The sequence below is a fragment of the Pectinophora gossypiella genome, chromosome 24 (genome assembly GCF_024362695.1).
Source record: "Pectinophora gossypiella chromosome 24, ilPecGoss1.1, whole genome shotgun sequence".
Classification (NCBI taxonomy): Eukaryota; Metazoa; Arthropoda; class Insecta; order Lepidoptera; family Gelechiidae; genus Pectinophora; species Pectinophora gossypiella.
The window spans coordinates 10922650-10948593 of NC_065427.1; the positions used below are offsets into that span (position 1 = coordinate 10922650).

The following is a 25944-nucleotide window of genomic DNA, read 5'->3' on the forward strand; positions in this document are numbered from 1 at the left end:
ATGCAACGTGGTTTCCAGGATTTGTGCCCGGTTAATGGCAAAAGTACTGTACTGTGTGTATAATGGTAAAGCAACTTTTGCAAAGGCCGGTCATTGGATGGGTGACCACAAAAAAAAAATAGTTTTCATCTCGAGCTCCTCCGTGCTTCGGAAGGCACGTTAAGCCGTTGGTCCCGGCTGCATTAGCAGTCGTTAATAACCATCAATCCGCACTGGGACCGCGTGATGGTTTAAGGCCCGATCTCCCTATCCAGTTAATGGGCTGATGATGAATGGCAATTGACTCGCCCCATATTACATGGGACTATACACCTCTGCCTACCCTTTCGAGGATATAGGCGTGGATATTGATGCCTACTATAAGTGTCGTGTCGAGACAGTTGTCAAATTCTTAGCTATGTTTTAAAACAATAGATGTATCCAGTATACTTGCTGTGGATGGGCCAAAAAATTATATCCAACAACTTTTCTATGTACGTTTCAAATCGAACTACGAATGTTAGCATCGAAGAACTAGTTCCAAATCCAACAAAAGATCACAATCGCAAATAAATCCAATTCAATCATACACCAGCACGCGTAACACGTAAACAGAACACCGCATCAGAATCGAAATCAAAACACGAAGACAATTAAAAAGTAAAAACTCGACTCAAAAAATACAACTCCATTCGTGGCGAGGAAACGCACAAAAACCGGCAACAATTGTGCTCTTGAACTTTTAATAGCGCAATTACATTACGAGACAGACGGCGAGACATAATAGAATCGGTCCGATACGCCAGCTGATCGCCCGTAACAGAGATACTCGTATTTACATCGTTATGCGCATGCAATAAATATAAACCAGCTCATTCATAACTCGCCCGCCGTAAACAAAACATAACCGAGTGCATTATCATTTCAACGATTGATAACTGCTATTTTTGTCAGTACATAGTAACCGGAGTTTAAACTTTGTCGACTTGTGCTTATTTACTTGCCGTTCTATTGGAGCCTCGTTTTGTTTTCGCAGCTGGACAATATGTTCAAGTAAAACATGTGTCGCCATCACACTTTTAATTTTATTCTTTGAAATTTTCAGAAGTCTTGAATAACCTTTATAACGTTATCCCGTTTTTACAGGGCGCGCTTACCCAACCTAAAGATTTGACAGGTTTTTTACAGAAGCGTCTGGCTATTTGATCTTCCAACGTTCAAAGTTAAAGACAACCAAATACAGGTAATGTCACATAGATACCTCCGAAACTAATTTCTTGGGTATCTGGGTTTCCTCACGATGTTTTCCTTCACCGCACCGCTGTCAAGCGTTCTTCCAAGTGGGCTACCACGGCTGTCAGAAGTGTATAATCCTTAGAAATTGTAACGTGGCAATGTTATGTCTCGGTCGGAGCTCTTGTTTACATTCTGCTTCACTGTTTGCACACATGTCGAGTATGTAAATTACCTTTGACGCAAACTTTGGATTTGATTTCAAGGGCCTTTGCCGTTCTTCATCCACCGCGACCCCGTTCCGCCTGAAGTTCTCATTTCATCAATAACTTTTGATTGACGCATACCAAAGCGTTCTTGAATAACTTATTGGCGTCAAGTTCAATGTCCATTTTGAGTTTCGTGAATAGATGATTTCGTTACGTCTATCGAAATTATTAATTGAAGGGAAGAGAGGAAGGGGTAGACCTAGGAGAACATTTATGAAACAAATAAAAGATAAGGTGCAGGTCGTGTCGTATCAGGAGGTGAAGGTTTTGGCGGGAAGAAGAGGAATGGCGATTACTCCACCGACAAGGGCGCAGCTCTTAAATAAGGAGAGATACGAAATTATGTGTTCCTTTAAACCTTGAAGACTCAGAATTTTGATAAATATTTCATAATACAACATAAACTCACGACTGTTGAGGTGGTCAGAGGTACATCCATCGCATGTTATACCAAATACCCACACCTCACCGAGCTTTCTGTTAGAACTGCACTGCACTTGAGATAAATTAATAACTCATTGGTGCAAATCCGGTGGCGGGGTTGGAACCGACGGCGGCGCTCCCCGAACGAGGAGAAATCCGGTGACCCACAGGTTCACAGATTTCACAACACGTAATATGTTCAGTTAGTAGCAACGCGATTATAACAACGTATAAAATACGGCCTTTTAGAATCCTATAGCTTTTGCGAAGTGTCAAAAATAATTAAGTAATGAACAAGAATTGCGAAACGTCTGACAGATGGATTGTAATGGCCGATGCATACTGCGTTGGAGTGGGCAGTGGTGATTTTAGTCAAGTAATAGTGCTATTAGCAGGTGTTGTAACCCGGTTGCTAGGTTGGCCGGCTGGTTGTTGCTGGTTGTATAACGCGTGTAATTGATCGCGGTGTCAGAGGGCCAGACGCGGCCATTAGTGATCCGTCCATCTGGAATTAATTAACTTAATTCCGACTTGTTTATTAGGATAATCTTTCCATCACTTCAGCTATCCGAATTGCATAACTCTATAAAGTCGGAAAGAAGTTTTTAGGAGATTCAGGTAGTTGTGGCAACTGAACCGAAAAAACTCAAAAGCATTTGATTTTTCGCTCACGACTTTTAGACAGGTTGTCTGTTAGGATTTTTTTGTTTGGCGTGATTTTAAAGCGGTCGACCGTTGGGTTGTATGTGATGCCTCATACGGTACAATAGACACGGGGCCTCGGCATAGAATAAAGAATACCCCGTATAGACCGGTAACTGTCCGCCCTTCATCAATTCGTTGAGTTACCTCATACATAAACAGCTTATATACGTCCCACTGCTGGGCACAGACCCCTCAATCAACCGGAGGGGCTTAACGTGCCCTCCTAAGCACGGAATCATCTTACTTTTTGGAACAATCGGGTGATTCAAGCCAGCAAAGTCCTTACCAAACAAAGGACAGTTACCTCATATCTGGGTGTTATCTAAATTATCGTAAGCCGGTAAGGAGTAAGGGGATTGCGCGTGGATTGTCTGTCTCCCTCGCACTTAAGCAGCAAAATGGGATTTTTGTATGAAATGTCCGGGATGTGGTTTTAGTATCAAAAGCACCTCTTACTCAGGAATTCCTTAAAAAATTGTCTTGAATTGATTCTAGATAAATCACGCCTTTGAAGACCCTTTTCTAAACAGTGGGTCAGCGAATGTATTAGACGTACGAGAGATGTCTTCACCTTGACACGGTATGTCGACAACGACCTGAGGGCTCTCGAGTAGAGGCCGCGGATTGAGTCCTGAGTCCGAGGCTCCGACAACTGACACCATGGTCATATGGCATTGTGGAAAGGAAATTCAAATTCAAAAATATCTTTATTCAATAGGTAAAATAGTTACACTTTGAATCAGCAATTTTTACATAACGAACGTCTCGTCCGCCTAAAACTACTGCAGCTTCTCACAACCTGTGTAGCCGGGGAAAACAAGCTGCAAGAAAAACCTCGGCACAGGGCCCTAGACGTTCTTTAAAAAAATAACATAAGCTGACGACTATACCCTAATTGGGGTAGTCAGAGGTGCATCCATCGCAAGATGAACTAAGTACACCTCACCGAGCTTTCTGTTAAACCAACGTAATAGATGGTAAGCCGTATCGCCGTCTATAATGATCGAGCTAACTGTTTTAGTGAAAACTGCGCTTAAGATATATTAATAACTTGAAGATTCGAACCGGCGCTCTTCGAGTGAAAAGCATACCAACATTAAAGCATAAAACATTAAAGCGAATTAATTATGAAACCACAGGACCACAGAGACTGTAAAAGAAACTTAGGTTAGAAACTTAGGTTTCTAAAGAAAAGTTACTACGGTTTCAACTGCTATTCTACTTTCAAAAGTTTCAGAAGTTTTAGCTTACTAAACGTTTTTATATGGTTTTTCTTCAGCCACAAGGGAGTACTTGGAAAATTCAGCGTTGAAAATCGATGAGCTTGTGGAATATGTTTACGAATTGAAATTAATATGAGATGCAAACCGGACATTTCTTCAGTAAATTAATATGCAGATTATTATTATCATTATGTATCATCATTTCCATCGTATTAACATGAAACACGAGGTGAGTGAGCAGGTGACGGTGCAGGCGGACGTCTTGGGCAATCCTACGCTTTCATCGACGATACAACCATGTAGACCCCTAACTTTTATTTTTTTATAATTTTAATGACCAATATTCTTGCCAATAGCTTTACAAGACACATGCTCAGCCTAGTTTGGGAACCTCTGCTCATAAATGTCACTATTTTTTGTATATACATTGTTTCTGTTGTATTTTCTCAGAAAATAAACACATTTTTCATTTTCTTTTTATAATTTATTCTGTGAACTAGTCTAACGGGGATGAGGGCAGCATTCTGCTTGGCTTACTCAACCCTACATCCATCGAAAGGTCACGATTCTTTTCCTTTTTTTATTTGTTTCGTGCAACAAAGTATATTTTGAATTTGAAGCGGTCGCGATTTGACACACGTTATCGTTATAATGTACACCTACATTGATTTAAAAGATGCGCTGCTGTTGCAGTTTCTTGTCATTCATTCTCCTCAGCCATAACACCTTGACTGACGTATATTCAAAAATGTTAATTAGACCTTCAACAAGTTTATCCATGATAATTACGTCGAATAAATGATTCTGACTTATTTATCAGAGGTGTTGACAGAACCCGTTCATCTGTAATTTAGGAGTCTAGAGGTAGTATCGTCGATGCGTACTTTCGTTAATTGCAATACAGGTGACGCGGTTATACTGCTCCAACAGAATAACGAGATTAGAAGGGCCGTCTATGACGCAATGTCTGAACAGATCTTCCTTGTAATTTCTCCACCACTCCGCTAATAATAGCGTTTGTTGATAAGGAAGTTGTCTGCGAATACTTCGAAACAAGGTCAGCGACTATTGGAATTCTCCAAAGTTTTATTTTATTGGGATTAGGGTACGCTATCGCTTAACGAGGGAACCCTCTGGGGACCGTCGCGGACAGACAGAGACATAAAACGCCTTAGAGCGTATTTAAAGGCGAAAGCGAAGGCACTTTTTTCTGAAGAAGTATTCGAAATATGACAGCATTATAATTGGTTCAATTATGGATGCATTTGAAATGGGTCGCGTTGCTCGGTGGAGTAGGCACGGAGTCGCGTGTCGTGCTGGCGTGACCACCTCGCTATTGATCCCGTCTCACACGCTTTCGATTCTTAGCGTTCTAAGGCAATTATATTAAATTACCCAGACAGACTGCTGAACTGCCGAATTACGCGAAATCAATGATGGAATTGCGATTTTATTTGAAGATTATGACGTAATATTACATACTGATTAATCTAGCAAAGGCCTTAAATAATTTAATATTACATAACATCATAAGCTCACGAGTATATCCCAAATGGAGTAGTCAGAGGTACATCCATCGCAAGATTAACTAAGTACCCACACCACACCAAGCTTTCTGTTAGACCAACGTGATAGATTGCGAGTCGTATCGCCGTCTATAACGGTCGAGCCAACTGTGTTAGTGAAAACTGCACTTAAGATAAATAATAATTTAATATTGCGCAAGTTATAAAACGATTTGCCGTTCTCGTGTATCTATATCAAAAGCAAAACCAGAGAATGTTCTAGAATCGTCCTGAGCGCATCACTTCCAGGCGCGATGGTGGTCAAACGAGTAAAATAACTCCACCTACGTTATGATGTATAGCCGTCTACTATACGTGGTTACGTAGCTGTCGGTAGGCACGACGCGTGTATAGCTACGTAGGTGGTATATATATACTGAGTGCAGCGAGAAGAGTAAGTACATCGACCCACTTGCAAAGATAACGCGCGTAGATATTGACTGGCCGATTAGTTGTGTTGCCACGATGCTTACTCATGCCCACACTATACCTACACATACCTACACTCTCAGAGGGTTGTCTCCCTCCCTGAGAACAAAGAGGGTGATAAGAATCTCATCCATAATATACCTAGCTAACGAAACTTTCGTGTGTTTCTTTCGCGAAAGCGTCAAGAACCTTGAACTACAGTATTTTCCGCTTTAAAACTCGAATCTTATAACAATTGTTTAAGTAACTTTTAGGGGTCATAACCTTTGGTTCAGAAACGACAAATGTATTAAAAACATCATAGAAAATATAGAAGGAAAGAAAGGAACAAACCAAAGAGAAAAAGAACGTCGTGTCTTATATGGAATTGAAAGAATTGGCGTTTGATGGACAAGAATGGAGAATGCTACACCGACAAGAGCGTGGCTCTTAATGATGATGAACCTCTGATCGTAAATTTAGTTGGAAATCTGATTTTCGTGAACAATTTGATCCAGGCTCATTATTGTTGACCGAGTTCGCCATATCCAACCTGATACTGGGGGTAAACGAGGCGTCGCGGCGCGGCTGGCACAATACAATGCTGCATAGCAACCGCGCTGCGTTATATCGTGTTACTAACGGCGGAATGTACATCAAACGTCGTCATTAACCAAATATATGGATATATCGAGTAATCTGAGCGTGTTTGTGATTATATTCTATCTCTTATGGCGGAGAATATTGTTTTAACTTAAGATCACCAAACTTTGATTTTAATAGACTTGATAATGTTTGAGCCACTCGATCTTTCTTTTATATCTCTGATGAAGCCTAGCTACCTAAGCGAAATACACGAAAAAGATTTTCTCCCTGTTCGCTATCGTGTGAATCCTGAACGGTAGTTAAGACTTTTGTGGTTTTCTTCTGTGTTTTGTCGCAAATGTTGCCATAAAGTCTTCTTCTATCGTGTAGGTTGTGAGGTGGATTACCAACCTCATCAACCCTGGTGTCAGGATTATTATTGAGCCGCCATAGGCCCCTGACATGACGCATGTAACGACTACGTACTTACATTAGTAAGTATCAACCAGGACCAACGGCTTAACGCGCCTTCCGAAGCACGGATCTTTTTACTTTTTGGACAATCAGGTGATCAGCCTGTAATGTCCTAACCAAACTAGGGATCACGAAGTGATTTTTGTGAGTTGTCCCCACCGGGATTCGAACCCGGGACCTCCGGATCGTGAGCACAACGCTCAACCACTCGTTAAACTAAAGTGAAGTGTTGGCATAAGGAAACACCACACCACGCGAGCACAGCTAATTGTGAACAGTACATTCAGAAACGCATAGAAACCCAAGGATAAATTAGGTAATAGCGAAGCGTCAGAGATGTCCAAAAGCAACAGTTGCTACACAAAACATTGGCACAAATCTCCGTAAATTGCGAACCTAGGTACCTATGTCAGTACAAATATAACTGGCTAGGTGTACTAGTTATATCTGAGTACAATATATCTTGCGCAACCTTGCGTTTGACATGGTTGATACAGTCATTCTGGTTTAGTGGTACTCATTTACTTCTGGCCTTCGGGTACTCGGTTCGTAGCGCTCTTGTCTGTTGTAAAAGGTCAGGCATTTGATTCCCAACTGGGAAATTGTTTTGTTCCAGAGATATTTGTTTCACTGTCGAAGTGTTTCTTCTATGAATGCGAACTCCCAGTGCCTTTCTTATGCGACTAACGTTCCATAAAAAAAGAAAGAAAAGAAAAAGTGCATTTCTTCGAGGCAATGACGTCATAAATCGTCTGAAACAGACGTATAAGGCCAATGATGATGATGAACGTTCCATACATTGTTTTCAATACATATATAATCTCACGCTCCAAGTCCCTAATGGGGTAGGTAAAGCAACACATAATCAAAGACAACTTGCAGCCAGTGTTGATACGAAGTCCTAAGATAGATATATAGAACTTACGGTGACAAGGGACCAGCCTATCGCTTATAACAATTGTCCGTGATGTTAGAAAGGACAGATTCCCTTTGTCGGATTTGACGACATGCTTGGGGAGCAAGTATGATTTGGTGAAAAGGCAAACCCTGCCCAACTGATCTACAAGAGAACCAAAAAATCTATTGCCATCTCTACAGGGGGGTTAAAAAGGCCATATTGAAGCAACTCATCTAAAAAAGCACTATTGCAATTTGACATTTGCGCTTGTAAATGAGTGCCCTATAATGTGGCGTTATAAACCCCCCAGACCAAGGTAACCCTGATAGACCTGAAACATGTTTTAAACAACAACATGAGCTCACAACTATATCCCAATTGAGATAGTCAGAAGTAAGTCGCAAGATGAACTAAGTACCCACTCATCGAGCCTTCTGCTAGACCAAAACAAAATGCATGTTTTAAAAGCGTACTTTAACCAAACTAGTAGAAACCCGAGTATGAAACTTTATTTAGCAAAACAACAACAAACGCTCCTAAGGTTCGTTGCCTCCGAATGTTCCCCGACCCATTTTCCGATTGCACTTTCACTGATCTATTTCCATCGGAGAAGCCCAGTTTATGCAAAAAAGTTTGCCCGAACATCCGAGAAGCGATAGCGAAACGTTTTCCTCCAAGAAAAATCAAATCAAATCAAATCAAATATACTTTATTGCACAGAACTAGAATTTCAACAATCAGACATAACACATGAATACAGTACAATTTGGGCGGCCTTATTGCTCTAGAGCAATTTCTTCCAGGCAACCAACAAAAGGAAACAAACATTTACAACTTGGATGCGGGATGGTGCAACAAAAAATAAATAAATAAATACCTAAAAGTAAAACTAAAGTTAATATAATAAATACTCTATACTATACGTACATATATTAATAAATACTCAATTTAATATAATCCATATATACTAAAAATATACCTAACCATAATCTAAAGAAAACTATAATAATAAATAATAGACTATACACACACATACAGGTATTGAAATAAATAAAATACATCATACATAATAGTAATATCCTAAGAATATCCACATAAGGATTCAAAATGAGCTCGCAACTGGTTTTTGAAGCTCTGAAGAGAGTTAGCGACTCTGATGGAAGCAGGTAAGGAGTTCCATAAGCGCACAGCTTGCACAGTAAAAGACTGGCCGTAGTAATCAGTTCGGTGGGTGGGAGCTACCAATAGCATCCTAGTGCACGATCGAGGCAGCCGTTCGTGAACTTCCGTCCTCAAACTAAAACGCTCTTTGAGGTAAGGGGGAGTATTGGGATTATGGAGGATATTGAAAAGGAGTGAGAGGATATGGGAATTTCGCCGAAGTCGTATAGGGAAAAAGTCGGTTTTAAACTTTGAGAACTGAAAAGATGCAGGGAATAGTATCATTATTTATGTATGCGTAGTTGGAGCCCTGCCCCGAGCATGGTGCACCTCCAAAGTCCCTCTGTATGGTCGAGGGGAGGTCTGTGCCCAGCAGTGGGACGTATTTTAATGAGTCATGAAACCTACGACAGCTTGCTAGTCAATGACGTCCACATCAACTGTTGCAAAAACATACAATTTAAGCTCATAAAGAAAACACTTTACTATTACCAATCCATGATAGACCGATTCGTAGAACGCGCGACTTACATCGTAGGGTTCCCGGTTCGAATCCCGATTCGGGCTCTAAACCACTGAATTCGACTTTATGAGTTTAAATTCATGTTTGGTTCTTAGATATCACGTGGTTTACAGGATTTGTGCCCGGTTAATGGCAATAGGCTCGCTCCCTATTACATGGGACTAAGTGGGAATAAGTGTGACTACAACCTCGGCGTATAAAAAATATCAGCATAAAAAGTCTGGTTTGCATGTGAAAGTTCAAATCAGAAAGCACAATTAAGATAACGCGGTCTTTTAATAGATCTGTGGACGAAAGGAATCTCACCGAATGACGTAATATGTACTATAAACATCACAATTAAATTGGCGAATATTTCCAGCAAGAAAACTCCAAGTCTAAGAAGAAGATGAAGTCTAATTCCAAAGGGCATTGGATCCAAACGTCGACCCATAACACCTTGCGAAATGACGTAGATTAATAAATATTAAATTGACCTTCAACAAGTTTATCCATGTTAATTACATTGAATAAATGACTCTATCTATCATCACGTGGATTATAACAAGGTGAATGACCAACCTCATCAACCCTGGTGTCATGGTTACTAGCCGCCAAACGCTTAGACATAGCTCATGTAACGACTACGTACTAACACCAGTAAGTAGTAACCGTGACCAACTCACGGATCATCTTACTTTCGGACAATCAAGTGATCAGCCTGCAATGTCCTAACCAAGCCAGGGCTCACAAAGTGATTTTTGTGCTTTTGCGTGTTTCGAACCCGAGACCTCCGGATCGTAAGAACGCTCAACCACTGGACCACAGAGGCCGTTGAATCAATGATTCTGAAAGAGAGGAAGTTCTATAAATAGTTCCATTTAGTGATTACTTTTTAAGAGCTCGGACCAAAGAAAGTGCCATTGACAATCGTTGCCGCATACTGAGAAGCTAATGAAATTAAGGTTAACTCATTTCAGACCGAAATAGAATTGAAAAGACGTTCCATTTCCAAAAGCATTCAGTTACCTAGTTTGTAAAGGAAATAACGGGACTACTTCAATCGGTATATTAATAGAAAAAGTGCCAAAAAAAATGTATAAAAAGCGAGACAAAAACTCGTTGATCTGGCATTGGCAATGAACATAGCTTACAACTGATAAAACCAAAAGTACGTAACGATATCACTCAGCCAAATTATTGGATTGTATAACAATATTTTGTGTGTGTTTTTAAGGACGTCTAGTGTCTAGGCAGGTTTTTCTTGCAGCTTCTTTTCCCCGGCTATACAAGCTTTAGTTTTAAGCGGATGAGACGTTCGTTGTGTAAAAAATGACGATTCAAATTGTAACTATGTTGTACTGAATAAAGATATTTTTCAATTTGAATTTGATGAGACTGGGGGTGAATAAACATTATGTAAGCTTGCTTGAATCAGAAACGGGAGTAGCCATGAATGATTGATGATAATATACATCAAGGGAGTCAGATGAGAACGCAATAACTTAATGCATCGCCAAACTATCTATTTAACAACAGAGATATTTTGCCATTCATAAGGAACTGAATAAAATACTTATCAGGAGGTCTACAAAAGCCACATCAAAGCAATTCATCTAAAAAAAAACAAAACAATATTGCAATTTAACATTTGCGCATATAAAAGTGCACAATGTCGACAAATGTCAAATAGTAATTAGCAATATTGTCTTTTTATTTGAATTATTCAATGTGGCCAGTAGTGATTGGGGGGTTAAAAACGCCTAAAATTTATTAAAACCCTCTCAAGATTTTATATTGGCCAATAACCCGACAGAATTAATATGCCAGCACACGTCAAACGGGTTGCATACTAACGAGATGCCATTTGATTTGGCCGGGTTATTCATTCATTCACTCTTAATTTTAAAATTAACAGTTGTCAATCATCCGTCCTTCCTCATTGGTGCTAGTCCGGTATCAGGGTTCGAACCGGCGCTCTTCGTTTTAGAAGTAAGCCGATGAACCACAGGACCACAATGCTTATAATTAAGTCTTAGAACATTCCCGAATTTTCTGGAAAAGATTTCTTCAGCGTTGACCGTTAACCGTTTATGACCCATACATGATTTTCTACGCTTTCTTCTCAATACTACTCGACTGTCTAATGGCCCGTTCACAATTCGCCACACTAGTATTGCAACCACATGGATGTGAACTGTTGACCTCACATATTTGGCGGTTGATTTGTATGTGATTTCGCAACACGCGCCAAGGCTTAGTACGAGAGATGGTGTGGTCGAAGTTGTCAACCTCCACAGTTACTACTTGCATAAGCAGCCCACTGCTGAGCACAGGCCCCCCTCAATCAATAGCAGGAGGTATGGAGCATACTCCACCACGCTGCTCTACTGTGGAGGTGTTTTAACGGCTAACCAGGACAGTCAGGTGATTCAAGCTTGCAATGTCCACACAGTGATTTCGGCAATGTCCCCTTCGGGAATCGGACCTGGACATCCAGATCGTGAGCCCAAGCGCTCTAACCCCTACTTAAACGAAGTATATTTGATTTGATTAAACAAAGACAAAAGTTTCACTGTTAATAGACGACCTGATAATAGTCACTCATAACTCAAATCCAAGACAACTGCAGACACTCTTGGTATTCTTCTCATATGGGTTGTGGTTGTGAGATCAATGACGGAACTCATCAGCCATAGTACTTTTTGAAGTCTTAAGAAGCGACACCAGCCTACCGACCATATAGATAAGACAGTCGCATCACAATATGGGAGAGAAAGTCACAGGTGGGGTTTTCTCAACGGATCGGACCTGAGCTGCATGTGGTGTTACGCCACAGACCATGGCTCACCTGCCCCGCCCCGATACCTGTACGCGAGAGGAGCTGATGAATGCCACCGAAAATGCTGTCCGGGTGGCAAAATACTGGACTGAAAGAATCTGAATGCCATCGAAACTATAAGAAGATGGGAGAGGATATATTTCAAACAGAGAACAAGAGTCGCCAAAATCGGAGAGAATGAATGAAGATCGGAGTCGTAGAGTCTTTGCCGAAATAGGCGTGGATCTAATGTATGTATGAAACCGAGAACGAGAAAACCAAATCCAAACAACACGGTATAATGAGACAAAACTAGTGGAAGCAATCATGCGCTTGACCTCTACCTCGTATTGTCGTAGACATTGGGAATTAACATCGGCATGTCTTGTGAAACATAAGTTTTGTTGAATACTCAAATTCATCAAATTGTCGGATTAAAAAAAACTTTTTTTTATATAATATGGGTATTTGTTTGTTTATTACGCTGTAATTATCAAAGGAATAAGTGGAATGTTTCTTTACGAAATCGCAATGGTGGTATGCCCTTACCACCTCCATCCAACGCTCTGAAGTGCGAAGTATTAGGTATAGCCTCATCATCATCAATTTAAGAGCCACGCTCTTGTCGGTGTAGCATTTTCCATTCCAGTCTATCAAAGGCCAATTCCTTGACTTCCATAGTATAAGACACGACGTTAACCTTTTCTTTTTTTTTCATTTCTTTAGGTATAGCCTAGGCCGTCGAAAGTGACTGGACATCTGTTACCTATGTCGTGATATTAACAAATTGGTTTTAATAATTTGTCATGATTTTAACAAATTTAAATCAAGCCTGTTATGGTTTTAGTAATTCTAATAAAATGCCACGATTTTATGTCACAACGGAATAGCAACGTCAAACGGGATTATTGTGAGGTTGGTAACAATTATATGACAGTGGTGCCATCATGGCATTCGGAAGACAACCACCGAAGGAGTCAGACGTGTGGTGACTTCAAGCAACTGAATACTGACTTCTAGTAGGGCGATACTCCGCCATGTTAGAACGAGCTAGTCTAGATAACAGTACCTTCACACCTATTCACGCTTTAACTGAACCGATTGAGATAAAATTTTGTATGCTGATAGTTTCAGACTCAGTGCAGAATGTGAAATAGTTTTTATTTCGAAAATCACGCCTTAAGCTGAAAATGGGGTCGTTACTCGAAATCCACGCGGATGTACTCGAGATACGCAAGTCAATTTTGTTATAATACACAACATAATGTAAGGAAAACGAATTTCGAGCGCTGGCAATACTGATGGCACCGACTGGTGGTCACGTGGTCTACCATAAAACGTTACATTCAATTCTACTTCAGCTTTGGCGCTAAACGGAAGATATTTGTTATATTTACGTGTACTTGGTAAAAATATAACTTTATTGCGTTGAATCAATGTTTTTCTGGGCTGTCTCCTTCAGCGAATTCTCGACTATATCCCAATGGGCTAGAGGTACATCCATCGTAAGATGAACTACACACCAACGTGATAGATAGTTATAATATACACGAGAAAGACCATATGACAAAAAAGTAACTGTAAATTCTTGTTATCATTTACATGACACACATTTTAATGTCTCCAAAACATAAACATACCCGTTATCAAACTTCCGAGTTGGATTATTAAAAACACCTTCTGTTTTATGAATATTTAATATTTACAAACATGTCTACGAATTTTATGTACTGTCTCGTGTATTGTTTATGACATAAAGCTATATTTATGATTATCTAATCTTTACTAACATTAAAAAGAGGACAGATTTCTATTTTAGTACATTTTAAAGCAGCCTCTGTGGTCTAGTGGTTAGAGCGTTAGGCTCACGATCTGGAGGTCCGGGTTCGATTCCCGATGGGGACATTGTCGAAATCACTTTGTGAGACTGTCCTTTGTTTGGTAAGGACTTTTCAGGCTTGAATCACCTGATTGTCCGAAAAAGTAAGATGATTCCGTGCTTCGGAGGGCACGTTAAGCCGTTGGTCCCGGCTATTAGCCGTAAAAACACCTCCACCAACCCGCATTGGAGCAGCGTGGTGGAATATGTTCCTTACCCCCTCCGGTTGATTGAGGGGAGGCCTGTGTCCAGCAGTGGGACGTATATAGGCTGTTTACGTACATTTTATAGAGCAAAAAGGAACTATCGAAAGTTCAAATCAAACAATGATTTCCAAGAGCGACTCCTGCAGTAATGGACAAGATAAAGCTCGGTGAGGTGTGGAACTCAGTCCAGCTGGCGATGGATGTGACTCTGACGATCCTAATTGGGTTATAGTCGGCAGCTTATGTTATGTTAGACAAGATCCAACTATCCAAGCTATTAGAAGACAACTTGCAGCTCGACTCTTGATGTTGGAATCCTAGGATGGTGGCTGCCAATTGCCTTATACTTATAACATCACGCCTGTATCCCCGAAGAGGTAGGCAGAAGAGAAGAGAGGAGAGGAGGTAGGGAGGGAGGTATACACACCTAAACCTCGCCAACTGTTTAAGACTTTATTGACATTATCATTCAAAATCATGGCTCTCGGCGTAAGCATAATTTCCACCGCACTCTCGTCCCATAACCATGTAATATTCATCATCATCAGCCCATTAAAGTCCCCACTGCTGGGGCACGGGCCTTCCCTATGGATGGATAGGGTGCTCGAGATGAAATTTTTTTTTTGCGGTCACCCATCCTATGACCGGCCTGTGACCGGCATGTGATATTAATTATCTATAATCCAAACATGAATTCAAACCCATAAACTCGAATTCAGTGGATTAGAGCCCAGTGACTCTACGATCAACATCATCATGATCATGTCCAGGGATACGGGTGAAGACCTCAACGGTTGGAGAGGCGGAGATGGGAGCCATCGGTACGGCAATGTAGGACGGATTGGCAAGTCAGAGGGACTGTAACCTGGAACCTGACAGAGGGCAGCAGTAACTGTCAGTACTATTCAGAGGCAGGAGGCCTAGTACGGCGTTGAAATAGACTACTCTGGGCGCCATCCCACTCGCGTCAGACAGAGTACTGCGGGGCGGAAGGCAAGAGGGAAACGACTACCCTATTTTTCCTTAAAAAAAGTACCATGGAGAATGCTACACCGACAAGAGCGTGGGTCTTAAGATTAATGATGATGATAACTCTACGCCGTAACGCGTTTTCGAAACATGTAAGGAAGAGTTATAAATAAGACTCTTCTACCAATAGAGATCTTTTCTAAATTCAAAACATTATAATCAATGAATTTACTGTCGAATAACTTCAGAATTTTCGTCATAATTAGCGAGCGTTAAGCTTTCCCGGGGGTGGAAGAATGTATGGTCACCCTACATATAGCTAGCTACGTTGTATATATACGGGCACGCTCCGGTAACTGTGTGAGGGTAGGACGACGTAGGTACCTATGTATACGTACATATACGTGTGTATATCGGACTATGTCGGGTAACGTACTCGGTAACGTGGTTCGAGGTTTGGGGCAAACCGTATTCTTTTTGTTCGAAAATGTAGTTTCTGGCGTATAACATAGTATCACGGTTATATCCCCAAAGGGGTAGGCAGAGTGTAGTATAAAGCAGTTTAAACACCCACTCCTCGCAAGCTATGTTTAAGACTTGAAATCTCTTCCTATTTCACACCTAATCTAGATCGTTAAAACGAACGGCCACTGTGGTCTAGTGGTTTGAGCGTTGGGCTCACGATCCGGACGTCCCGGGTTTAAATCCCGGTGGGGACACATCACGAAAATCACTTTGTGATCCCTAGTTTGGTTATAGGACATTACAGGCTGATCACCTGATTGTCCGAAAGAAAGAAGGCACATTAAGCCGTTGGTCCCAGTTACTACTTACTGATGTAAGTTAGTAGTCGTTACATGAGCCATGGCAGGGGCCTTTGGCGGCTCGATAGTAACCCTGACACCAGGGTTGATGGGGTTGGTAATCCACCTCACAACCCACACGATAGAAGAAAACCTACAAAACATACATTTTATAATTATAACGACTAATGGTTCGTAATTTCACCAATGTTTACAAATAATTCGCTGGGCTCAGTGACTGAACTTTTGCTCTTTGATTCAACCAACGCAAGATGAACTAACTACCCGCAGATCACCATCCATCATCGTTAGGATTTTGATTTCAAAACGTTTGTAATACTTGTCATGGCTTAATAGCGACGGACTGACAGCCATACACGTAAATCTCTTAACCCCATAAGGCCCATATTTCCAACAGCAGTACACAAACCCCGGACTCTCCATACATAAAACTCACCGTGCCGACTAACGCATAAGTGTGAGCGAGACAGGCAATCGCGCGGTCCCCTTAAATCCTTAGCGGCTTACGGGCATTTAAGATTAAGGTATGTCCCAGAGGGGGTGAAGTAAGCGCCCGATACCAAATAGTGCGGGAAGAGAGTGGTGTATAGTTAAATAATAATATTATTTATGATGCATATTATGATGCAGATTTTAAAAGGCATCTTACGACCATACTCCTCATTGGGGTGGTCAGAGAAACAAAGTTGACATAAAATTAAGAAAGTTTATGTTCAGAGAAAAAAAAATACAAATATACTTTATTGCACACGACATACAAAACAAGTTTTACACACACGGACGAAAGATACAGTACAATCTGGCGGCCTTATTGCTAAGAAGCAATTTCTTCCGGGCAACCAGTGGCAAAAAAAAATTATAACAATTTGGTGAACACAACAAAAAATCAGAGTTACAAGTTATAAGGTCTGAAAATTAAGATGATAATGATAAACCTTACGGTCAGCCTGTCGCCCATAACGAGTCAATAAACGAAATTACGTGTGGTTTTAAGTGGAATTCCGTGATGTCTGCCGACCCCAATGGGAAATAGGCGTGATATTATACATGTATTATGTATATCTGCTTACAACTGTCCTCTTTTCGCGTCCCGTAACTAGGTACGTGCCTTTTTAAATTTCCCGAAAAGTCAGACGCACCTAACGAGACCAATTTCCCTCCGTCCAATAAGAACTATGTTCAAAATGAAACTATAATATAATATCGTTTATCTATCAACTATTTTATTCTTCAAACAATATTTCTTCTAAGACCAGACAACAGAACAGGGGGTTAAAATGGCCACATCGAAGTGATTCATCTCGATCTAAAAGTAAGTGCGCAATGCAAACAAATGTCAAATGGCAATATTGCTTTCTTAGATGAATTGCTCCAATGTGGCCATTTTAACACCCCAGTTCTTCTATCGTGTGGTTTGTGAGACCAATCACCAACCTCATCAACCCTGGTGTCAGGGTTACTAATGAGCCGCCAAAGACTTACATCAGTTACTAGTAGCCGGGGCCAAAAGCTTAACGTGCTTTCCGAAGCACGGATCGCCTTACTTTCGAACAAGATGATCAGCCTGTAACGTCCTAACCAAACCAGGGGTCATAAGGAGATTTTTGTGATGTCCCTACCGGGATTAGAATAGGCTAGTTTCCAACTAGTCAAATCAGTTAATTTTACTAAACTTCAAAATACGAAATTACTATGGAATTTGTTTGAAAAAGCACACTGTGACGTCATAGAAAAACGTGGTAAAATGTCGAACTTATTATTACGTTTTTCTCGTTTAAAACTCATAAATAAGTTAAATAGAAAAAAGAATATGCTTTTCGTCAGTTTTAGATGTCTTTATTTAGTAAACAGAACTTCATAATTTATCTTGAACCTGGTCTACGACCCAAATAGAACCCGGGACCTCCGTATCGTGAGCATAACGCTCAGCAACGGAGACCAAAATCAAGTAATCATTAAAAACCTAAGCTTTTAGCTCTAAAATAAACCAACTTATAAACACAACACCGTGCTAAACCGTCATACGCACACGTAAACACACCTACTGTACCACTACACATGCAATACACACATACGTGTGTGTGTGTGTGTGTGTGTAGCTGGCGTACGTACGCTATACGTATAGGTAGGTAGGTATCGTCGGGCCGCGCAAGCCGAGAGGTCGTCGGGTCATTGCCTAGCGATCCCCGACCCACGCCGCGTGCCCACTGCTGGGAATTAGGTGGGATTCGACGAACACACTACATTAAAGTTAGTTAGCCTTTGGAGTAAGACAGAGGGCTGAAACTATTGCGACGCGAAAATGGTTGTTATAATAACATTCAATAAAAAATCAAAAGTATATAGATTTTCGCCTGTAACATGTAAGGGAGTAGGTAGAGGTAATAAGTCACCTTAAATATAGTCCTGATAAATATGATAAACGAGCTTCTCATCTGCGGCTCTGTTGTCTGAATGTTCTACTGTGTGCTAATTTTCATCCAAATCGGCCCAGCCGCTTAGGTGTAAAGACGTAACAGATAGTCACTTTCGCATTTGTAACATTTGCGCATTTACCAATAACTAATTTTCACACTACCTATGTTTAATTACGGGGTAGACAGACACAAACTTATTAAAAAAAAAGATTACTGACGTAACATGTAATTATCTATAATCCAAACATGAATTCAAACTTGTAAAGTCCCAATTCATTGTTTTAAAGCCCGTGTCGGGATTCGAAGCCGTTACTATACAATGAAAGTCACGCCTTCTCCGAACAGGGCTATCACGGATAAACATTCATCATCACTAATATAAGAGCCACGCTCTTGTCTGTGTAGCATTCTCCTAACTCTCTATGCTACTCGAAACAAACAAACAACAAAACAAAAACAAACAAACAAAACGTAAAAACAAAAACGTGTAGAAACATAACATAAAATAAACAGCCAATATACGTCCCACTGCTGGGCACAGGCCTCCCCTCAATCAACCGGAGGGGGTATGGAGCATACTCCACCACGCTGCTCCACTGCGGGTTGGTAGAGGTGTTTTTACGGCTAATAGCCGGGACCAACGGCTTAACGTGCCCTCCGAAGCACGGAATCATCTTACTTTTTTCGGACAATCAGGTGATTCAAGCCTGAAACGTCCAACAAAAACAGAAGCATAAAACATAGTAAAATAATCATCATCTCCACATAAAATATGAGCACACGGCTATAAGCAACTGGGATAGTCAAAAGACCTGAAGATTTGACAAGTCCACCATCATCATCTCCCTAGAATTATCCCGTTTCCACAGGGTCCGCTTACCTAACCCGAAGATTAGACAGGTCCGGTTTTTTATTACAGAAGCGACTGCCTGAAAACTTTCCTTTTGATATTTCGTAAAAAGTATCTCATTTGAGTGGGTTATCAAGTAGCCTATTATGTTAATGCCGATAATTGGCGTGGATGCAAAATTTCATTTATTTATTTTTATTACGTTGAAAACCATATATACATAAACTCACGCCTATTTCCCACCGGGGTAAGCAGAGACTATAGAATTCCATTTGCTTCGATCCTGACACACTTCTCTTGCTTCCTCCACATTCATCAATCGCTTCATTCATACACGCACGCCGGTTCAGAGTAGATCGTATTAAACCTTTTCTAAGGACATCTCCAATTTGGTCATCGTAAGTCCTGAAGTGTTGAAAACCAACAGCTTATAAAACAAAATAATCAGTAGATACAGTGCACAATAGCTACATAACACCTAATTACTTCACATACATACATACATACATAAACTCACGCCTATTTCCCACCGGGGTAAGCAGAGACTATAGAATTCCATTTGCTCCGATCCTGACACACTTCTCTTGCCTCCTCCACACTCATCAATCGCTTCATACACGCACGCCGGTTCAGAGTAGATCGTATTGAACCTTTTCTAAGGACATCTCCAATTTGGTCATCGTAAGTCCTTCTCGGTCTTCCTCTGCCAGCCCTACCATCAACTTTCGCTTTATATACCGCTTTTGCAATTCTATTATCCTTCATCCGCTCAACGTGTCCAAACCAACCTAACATTCCCTTCTCAATCCTAGTCACTATATCGTCTTTTACACCACATCTCTGTCTTATCACACTGTTTCTCACTCTATCACTCAACTTCACACCGCAGATGCTACGCAAAGACCTCATTTCTACGGCATTGATCCTCCTTTCATGCTTCTTCTGCCATACCCAACATTCACTACCGTACTTCAGCGTAGGGACAAGCACTGCACACTACTGCACATTACTTCATATAATCCTACATATTGATACTAAAATACCCACAACCTTTCCAACATGATGGATAGTCTATCATATGGGTGATGGATTGGTAACCTGGCAGAAAATCAAAGCACTTATGGCACAAGGTAACAGGGATGCATAGGAACAACATGCGCATGTTGGTAAGAGCCCTAACTGGACATTGCTGCCTTAAAAAGCACATGACCAATAGTCACTGTGGTCCTGTGGTACATCGGCTTGCTTCTCATTCGAGGTGCGCCGGTTCGAACCCTAGCACCAGACTTGCACCAATGAGTTACTAATTTATCTTAAGTGCAGTTTTCACTAACACAGTCGGCTCGACCATTACAGACGGCGATACGGCTCACCTATCACGTTGGTCTAACAGAAAACTCGGTGAGGTGTTTACTTAGTTCATCTTGCGATGTGTGTACCTCTGACTACCCCAATAGACGTGAGCTTGAGCTAAAGAACTTCAAGATTTGCAGATTCTGCTACAGGAAGGTTGAAACCCCCTCCACATCCTAGGGGAGTTTGAGGCCCTGATGAGCAAGCGCTGTGTCATCTTTTGGAGGATACCTTGAGACTCCAGAGGCGCTCAAACATCTCACACGTAAACAAATACTACACTACATAGATAGTGTAGGGTTTAGAGGTGAACTAAGCGAACAGATCTTACAGATTGAAGTGATACAGTGTATGAAATAAGGCTGCAGAGCCTTCAGCTTAAAAAGAAAAAAACCCTAACACAACATAACTTTATAACATAATAATTTGTTATAAATTGTAAAGTGTAAAGAAATAGGCGTGAATTTATATACATGTATAAATTGTAAAATAATACACCTTGTTATTATTACTACACTATTAACTTTAATGGTAGATGTAAGTGTGGAAATTAATAAAAAAAATGGCTCAATATACCTATATCCATTTTAGGATGTCTAGTGGCTGAAAGTAGTATCTTGATGACTTGTGACTGCCCACCCTGACTGGATTACGTGCTTGTATAGGTAGTTTATGCGTGTATATTGTATATGCGTGTATATACAATTGGACTAGTCAGAGGTATGAACCCACACTTCACCGAGCTTTTAGAGTTTATGTATGTTGTGAACACACTATTTTCTAATATATTACTGTTATTTAACATAAAATAGTTTATATTCACTACCGGTTCAACCTCGGTGCAACCGACCAGATTGAAAGTCCTAGCTTGTTATAAAATAATGTAAATAATTTTATAAATAAAATTACAATTACTTTGTTACTCCAAAACAAATAACAAACATAAAAAGAAAACATAAACAGCCTATATACGTCCCGCTGTTGGGCACAGGCCTCCCCTCAATCAACCGAAGCTCCACTGCGAGTTGGTGGAGGTGTTTGGGCTAGTAGCCTGGGTAGTAACCAAAAAATATGTTTTTTTTTAGTAGCAGCAGTTTGGGATATGCTCATTATGTCAGTCAGTCAGTTTCCTTATTTTATATACAAAAACTGGGTACAATTATTATTAATTAATTATTATAAAAATGTGTCCCGACTATGATGGTCTCAAGCATTCTAATGCTCATCTTGATCATTTCGACAATAATATTAGAAAATTTAAGCGATTATTGTGGTCTTACTTGCTTCTTTAGCTATTCTACTCATTTTTGTTTTGTCATTGTGGTGATGTTTTTAATGTTTTAATTGGTTTAAGTATGTATTGTTTATCCTAAGTTCTATCCTTTCCACTATATTTTTTAGATTGTAGACTAGTTCTAAACCTGTACGAGTTATGTCATACATGTATTGTATACAATGAATCTGTTTGGGGAACTTTTTAATAAAATAAAATAAATTTCATAACAATAAAAATGATATGCAATTAAATCCAATGGTTCTCAATTAACTTGAACATAGGAATGATTATACTTCCTCTAATGTATTGATGTGTAAAGACAGAATGAAATATAAATTAACACCAACCAATATATAATAGATAAGATTCCACATAGGTTTCACCATTTATATTTATCATATGAAAAGGTATTTATTACATCGACGGGGAAGAAGCAAATACTCCTATCTTACACAGACCTAACTGTAAGATAGGAGTATTTGCTTCTTCCCCGTCGACATACAACCAGTATCCAGCTAAAGGCTACTGGTATAAACTTAAATGACATGAAATATTATAGGCATCTCTAGCTGTAAAGGTATTTAGTGCTTAGATCAAGCACTAACAATGCAATGCTGGTGTGCAGTTTACCTAATATAACAGAGCTATAAAACTAAGTGGGTAAGCCAGACTTTCAATCAGGATATCTAAGGTTGTAATATGAATAATAATGTTATGTTGTTGTGTTGGTATTGTGTGTATGATGCCGGGACAAACCTTTTCGGGGTTTAATAATGTTTGTAACAATTTGTCATGACAATAAATTAATAAATAAATAATAATAATAAGCAGATGTTTGATAGTAAACTTAATATTGATTATTAGAATTAGACACTCTAACTTCATAAGAATACTAGAGAAAAATGCTTAGAATTTCCAGTACATTTATCAGCCATTATTCCAACAAGAAAGAGACAGACATGGAAAGTAATAATTATCTAGAATTCTAGAACACTCTGGAGAGGTTGGGAGGAAAGCTGGATCACTATTGTACACAGTGTATATCCACCCACTGCTGGGTATAAGCCCCTCTTTCACACCATTCTTTCCAGTCCTGTGCAAGCCACAATAGACCGCTATGGGTTGTAAAAATTATAACATCAAGTCCAATAAGTTTAATATTATTTGGTGCTGTGCCCTTGCAGGGCATCACATGTACCTACTGCCATGTAGCACCTTAACTGCTTGTGACATTGCAATAAATATGATGTATCAAATCAATAAACTAAATATTCGAAGAGAAAGTGTTATTAACATTGTTAGTCACAAAACAACATACCATGAGGAAAATAAAATCAAATAGGATAAAGGAAACTATCCTGATTAGCCATTTTGTTACATCATGCACTTAATAATGGCCTTCTAATAGCATTAAGCTGGCTCCCTATTGCAAGACACTCAAACATAGCTGTCGAGGAATTGGTATATTCATAATAATATGCCTACCCCTTTTGGGGAATACAAGCGTGGTGGTATGTTTACATTATGAGCTTAATAGAGCCAACAAATCTTACAGATCTGTTGCAAAATATAGTAAAAACAAACAAAATAGGGTCATACACATTATAACCTATGTACCTAGCCTAAAATAAGAGATTTATAAAGCCATAAATAATAAATTGGCAACACTAATCTGAATTTAAAAAGCGGGATTTAAAAATTATACCACCAACCCAACCCACTCAATATACTACAGAGAAATCAATAGTTAATACAAAGACTAAAGAAGAATTCACCAAAAACTGAAACCATTTGAGAATCCACATAAATGGAAAATGAAGACTTGATATCACAGTCTGAAGAGAGTTTTGTTGAACAAAGATCCTTTCAACGGTAGAGTTATTGGTCCATTTCTAATTATAAAATAAACAACCATATGGTTGCATATTTCTAAAAAGTACCTATTAACAATGTATTATTACACTGTAAACAAAAAAAATTAGGTAAATGTCCAAGGTTTGTATTCGGACAACTCCCAATGCTACTATTAATATCAAATGTAAACAAAAATTATCAATACTTAGCTGCTCTAATAAAATTAATTGTTTTTTTTTTTTCAAATAAACATATTAATTGCAAATGTTTATAAAAATGGGGAGAGTAAAATGAGGTTATATCCCATTCAGGAATAAAATCTCTCTACAATCATAAAAATGTATGATGTAAACAAACTTATCAGACAATCATAACAAAGATTTTGACATCTGTAATCCAATTCCAAGAAAACTTGTCACTATTTTATAATCTGTTTCCCAATGTATAGCTATTGTAATTATGTGTGTATCACTCGGTCCCAAGCTTTGTTATCATGGTGTTGGCCAAGCATCAGTATTGTGCAACGCATGCTGCAATTATGACACTTTCCTTGGTTTGCTGAAACACATGATGTAACCAGTTATGGCTGCAGGCTGTTGCAACCGTTAGGACTACCTGAGCATGGGGCGGCCTCACATCCACCTCCAGGACAAGCTCCGGAACACAATCCAACAATCACTACTGGATACTATACAATCACAGCACACTCACTGAACCACACAAGTACATATTCATATTGACACTATTGCAACTCCAATTTGTATACAAACATCACTCCACATGGACCAGGCCTGGTTAGAATGATATATTCAAGTCCCACTGACTGCTAACTTGCAATCACCACTGATGCCACAAATAAAGACCTAACCTCAAAGCACACACACTATAATTAACGATTGACAATCACAGATGTGGCGCGAGCGAGGGGCGCAATGGTACGGGCACTACGCTACGCGACGGATCACAAAGAACGCGGGAGCTCGCCACCAGTATGGATTTACGGCAAAATGCTTTGTTTGAGTAGAGTACAGCCTTCGCTGCTATGTATAGCACGTATAGGTAGGCGGTGAGCGAGCGTGTGTACCGAGTAGCGTAGTGCACCGTGAGCCGCGCCGTGCAGCCAGTGCAGTGAGCGCACTAGTGAGGCGCTCGGGCGCGCCGAGCGCGGCGTGCGGCGAGCGCGAGACAAAGGGCGCGGGACAGGTTGCCCGCCGCAAAAACTGTAAACACGAGTCTGATTTACGAGCGGCTCGAGTCATTCATGCACGGCGCGCTCGGCCGGGGCTGCCGGCGGAGCTGAGCGTCACGGTCGGGCGGCGCGCTGCAAGATCGCTATCGGGCTGCGCCCTCCGAGCCTCGCCCGCCGCCCGCTCGTGTCGCCGTGTCCTCGCCGAGCCGATGCGACCGTTTCGAAATGGCGCAACGCGACGGAGGCCATGACGCCGCACGAGCGAGAGAATGTCCGCTCCGCGCGAGCGAGAACGGCTCGGGACGTTTCGCAACCGCGGATGGGCTCGCACGGACCAAAATAATCCGCGACGTACGCGGGCGGAGCACGGGGCCCGCGGCTAGCGCGGCGGTGGCTGCGATGGATACTCACGGCCTCGCGACCCGCAGCGGGTCGGCGGCGTCCATGGCGCCCAGGCCCTGGCCGCGGCCGGGCTCCGGCCCGTGCCTGAGCGACGCACACTCTCTCCGATCTCACTCGGAAAGCGCTGAGGAACACCGTCGCACCATTTTGACGACACTGCACATTCACCGCGGCACTACAATACGCGTATAAACACTCCGCGAACGGTGTTTTGTTACATCGGTTGACTTTTCTTTGAAAAATCAATATACATTTTCCCAGAGTTTAGAGATACGGACGAGTCGATGTCCAGCGCAGGTTAGGTGCGTGAAGTTTGCAAGCTTTTTTAGCGCAGTGTTACCAACATTTTTTTGCCCATTTTTTGTTTTGGGTGTTGTGATTTTTTTTTGTGATTTGTTGCTAAATTCACACCAGTCTGTGGAGCGTTGGGTCTATCATATTACTCGTCCTCGCCTCACGCTCAGTAGCGCCCTCTATGC

The 25944-nt window shown here is 40.7% G+C and overlaps 1 protein-coding gene across 6 annotated transcripts in view; it reads right to left on the minus strand.

Moving 5' to 3' along the window:
- Positions 1-25777, minus strand: part of LOC126377718 (trithorax group protein osa) — a 73900-nt gene extending 48123 nt beyond the window's left edge. For 4 of the 6 annotated variants that reach the window (XM_050025499.1, XM_050025498.1, XM_050025502.1 and 1 more), the window contains exon 1: positions 25475-25777. In XM_050025499.1, coding sequence (XP_049881456.1) covers positions 25475-25509 — 35 coding nt within the window. In that variant the 5' untranslated portion in view covers positions 25510-25777. Of the gene's footprint in view, positions 1-24489; positions 25117-25474 lie in introns of those variants that run through there. The other 2 variants (XM_050025501.1, XM_050025500.1) reach the window with 2 other exon arrangements.
- Between the last annotated feature and the right edge of the window lie 167 nt (positions 25778-25944).